At 42.1% G+C, this 1968-nt stretch overlaps 1 protein-coding gene across 1 annotated transcript in view; it reads right to left on the bottom strand.

The window, feature by feature from the left end:
- Positions 1-520: 520 nt before the first annotated feature.
- The window catches only part of LOC110033600 (transcription initiation factor TFIID subunit 3-like), a gene marked incomplete at its 3' end in the record, with an annotated part of 5116 nt that continues 3668 nt past the window's right edge, over positions 521-1968 (bottom strand). Inside the window, exon 5 of the mRNA XM_020737637.1 lies at positions 521-563. Within this exon, the coding sequence (XP_020593296.1) occupies positions 521-563 (43 nt within the window). The remainder of the gene's footprint in view (positions 564-1968) is intronic.

Below are 1968 nucleotides of genomic sequence, written 5' to 3'. Positions count from 1 at the left end.
GCCCTCTCATATCCCTCCCTCTACATCCCTCTCTACCTTATCTCCCTCTATTTATCTTACTCTCTCAATTGCTCTTTCTCTCGTACCATTAATCTCTCTCACACTCTCTCTTCCAACACTCTCTACCTCTCCCTCTCCCTCTCTTTCTCTCCCATCTCTATCATTCTCTGTTTTGATATCTCCACCTCTCTCTAGCAAGAAAGATGGAGGTAAAGAAAGATAAGATACAAGAGAGGTGGGAGAGAGAAAGAGTGTGAGAGTGAGAGAAGCGCGAGAGTTACAGAAAATGAGAAAAAGAGAAAGAGATATAAATAGAGAGCTAGTGAGAGATCTCTCTCTATCACCTCCATCTCTCGATCACTCACACACACACTCTCTTACTCTCACTCTTTCTAGCTTCTTTTATGACTCTCTCCCTCCATCTCTCTTCCCTCTCTTCTCTCCTCACCCTCATTTGCTCACGCTCTGTCCCTCCCCATCTCTCTCTTATTCTCTCTCCCTTTCTCATGCTCCCCTTCTCACTCTTCTCTCTCTCCCTCCACTGCCTTCCTCTTTCTCTCTCCCTAGCCTCTCTATCTCTATTTTTATATATCTTTCTTTCATTTTCTCTTACTCTCATTGTCTATCGTTATTACTTTTCTCTCACTCTCTCACTCTTATTGTATTCATCTCTCCCACATACATTATACCTTTCTCTAGCCTCCTCTTTCTTTCTCTATCTCTCACTCACCTTTTCTTTATTTCTCTCTCTATTGTTTTATCTCACTCTTGATTTCTCTTTCTCCCACTTTCTCCGTATCTCTCTTCTTCTCCCTCTCTCTTCCTCTCCCTCACCTTCGTTCCCTCAGTCTCTATCCCTCTCCCCTCTCTCCTTCTCTCTCCACCTTAGAGAGAGATAAGGTCCCTTCATTCCTATCTATATTTCTATCCCTCTATCTCTGCCTTGCTCTATAAGTATATCTCTCTTTTCCCATTCTCCCTTTCACTCTGTCCCCCTCTAATTTTTGATATATTTCTCTCCCCCTATTTCTCTCACTCTCTCCTTCTTTCACTCTCTCTACCTGACTATCTCACATTCTTTCTCTTTCTCTCATATCTTTATAGCTCTATATCTCTCTATCTCCCTTTCCCTCTTCCCTTTCTCTCCCTTTCTCTCTCTAAGTCTCCCTCCTTCCTATCCCTCTTTCACAGTCTCTCTATTTCTCTTCTCTCTAACTCTCTCAGATTAAAGAGATAGACAAATAAAGAGAGTGAGTGAGAGAAAGATTGGGGGTTCAATCGATCTCTCTCCCCCCATCCCTCCCTCTCTTACTCCCACTTCCTTCCTCTTACTCCATCTCTCCCAAACTCTATTTCTTAGTCTCTCTCACTCTTGATATCTCTCTCTCTCCCCATCGCAATCTTTCTCTCACCTCTCTTATTATCTCTATCTCTCTCTAGAACTTCCTTTTTATCCTCTCTCTTTTTCTCTTGCTCTCTGACTAGAGACAAAGAGATCAAGATAGATAGAAAAGAGGGAGGGAGCGAAAGAAGAAGAGAGCGTCTATACATAAAGAGAGATTAGGAGAGTGACAATTTGGTAAATTGATAGAGAGAGGGAGAATGATTGAGAGAATTATAGAAAGGGTGAAATAGGACAAAAATAGAGAATAAGGAAGAGAGAGGCAGAGTAAGATAGAGAGAGAGAAATATAGAGAAGAGAGGGAGGGAGGGAGGAAAGGAGAGGGAAAAAGAGAAAAAGAGAGAGTGGGATAGATGTTGAGAGAGTGAGAAGGAGAGTGAAAGAGAGAGATTGTGCATGATAGAGGAAGAGAGAGGGAGATAGAGATTATATTTATATCACTCTCTTTCCCCCCTCTATCTTGCTTCTCTCTCTAATACACACTCTCTCTCAAGCTATCAACTATCTCTCCATCTATCAATTTTTACTCTCTCACTATCCGTCTCTCTATCTCTTTCCTCACTCAG

The sequence above is a fragment of the Phalaenopsis equestris genome, unplaced genomic scaffold (genome assembly GCF_001263595.1).
Source record: "Phalaenopsis equestris unplaced genomic scaffold, ASM126359v1 Scaffold001235, whole genome shotgun sequence".
Classification (NCBI taxonomy): domain Eukaryota; kingdom Viridiplantae; phylum Streptophyta; class Magnoliopsida; order Asparagales; family Orchidaceae; genus Phalaenopsis; species Phalaenopsis equestris.
The sequence above is the reverse complement of the archived record's forward strand: the minus strand, read 5'-3'. Positions and strand labels throughout refer to the sequence as shown.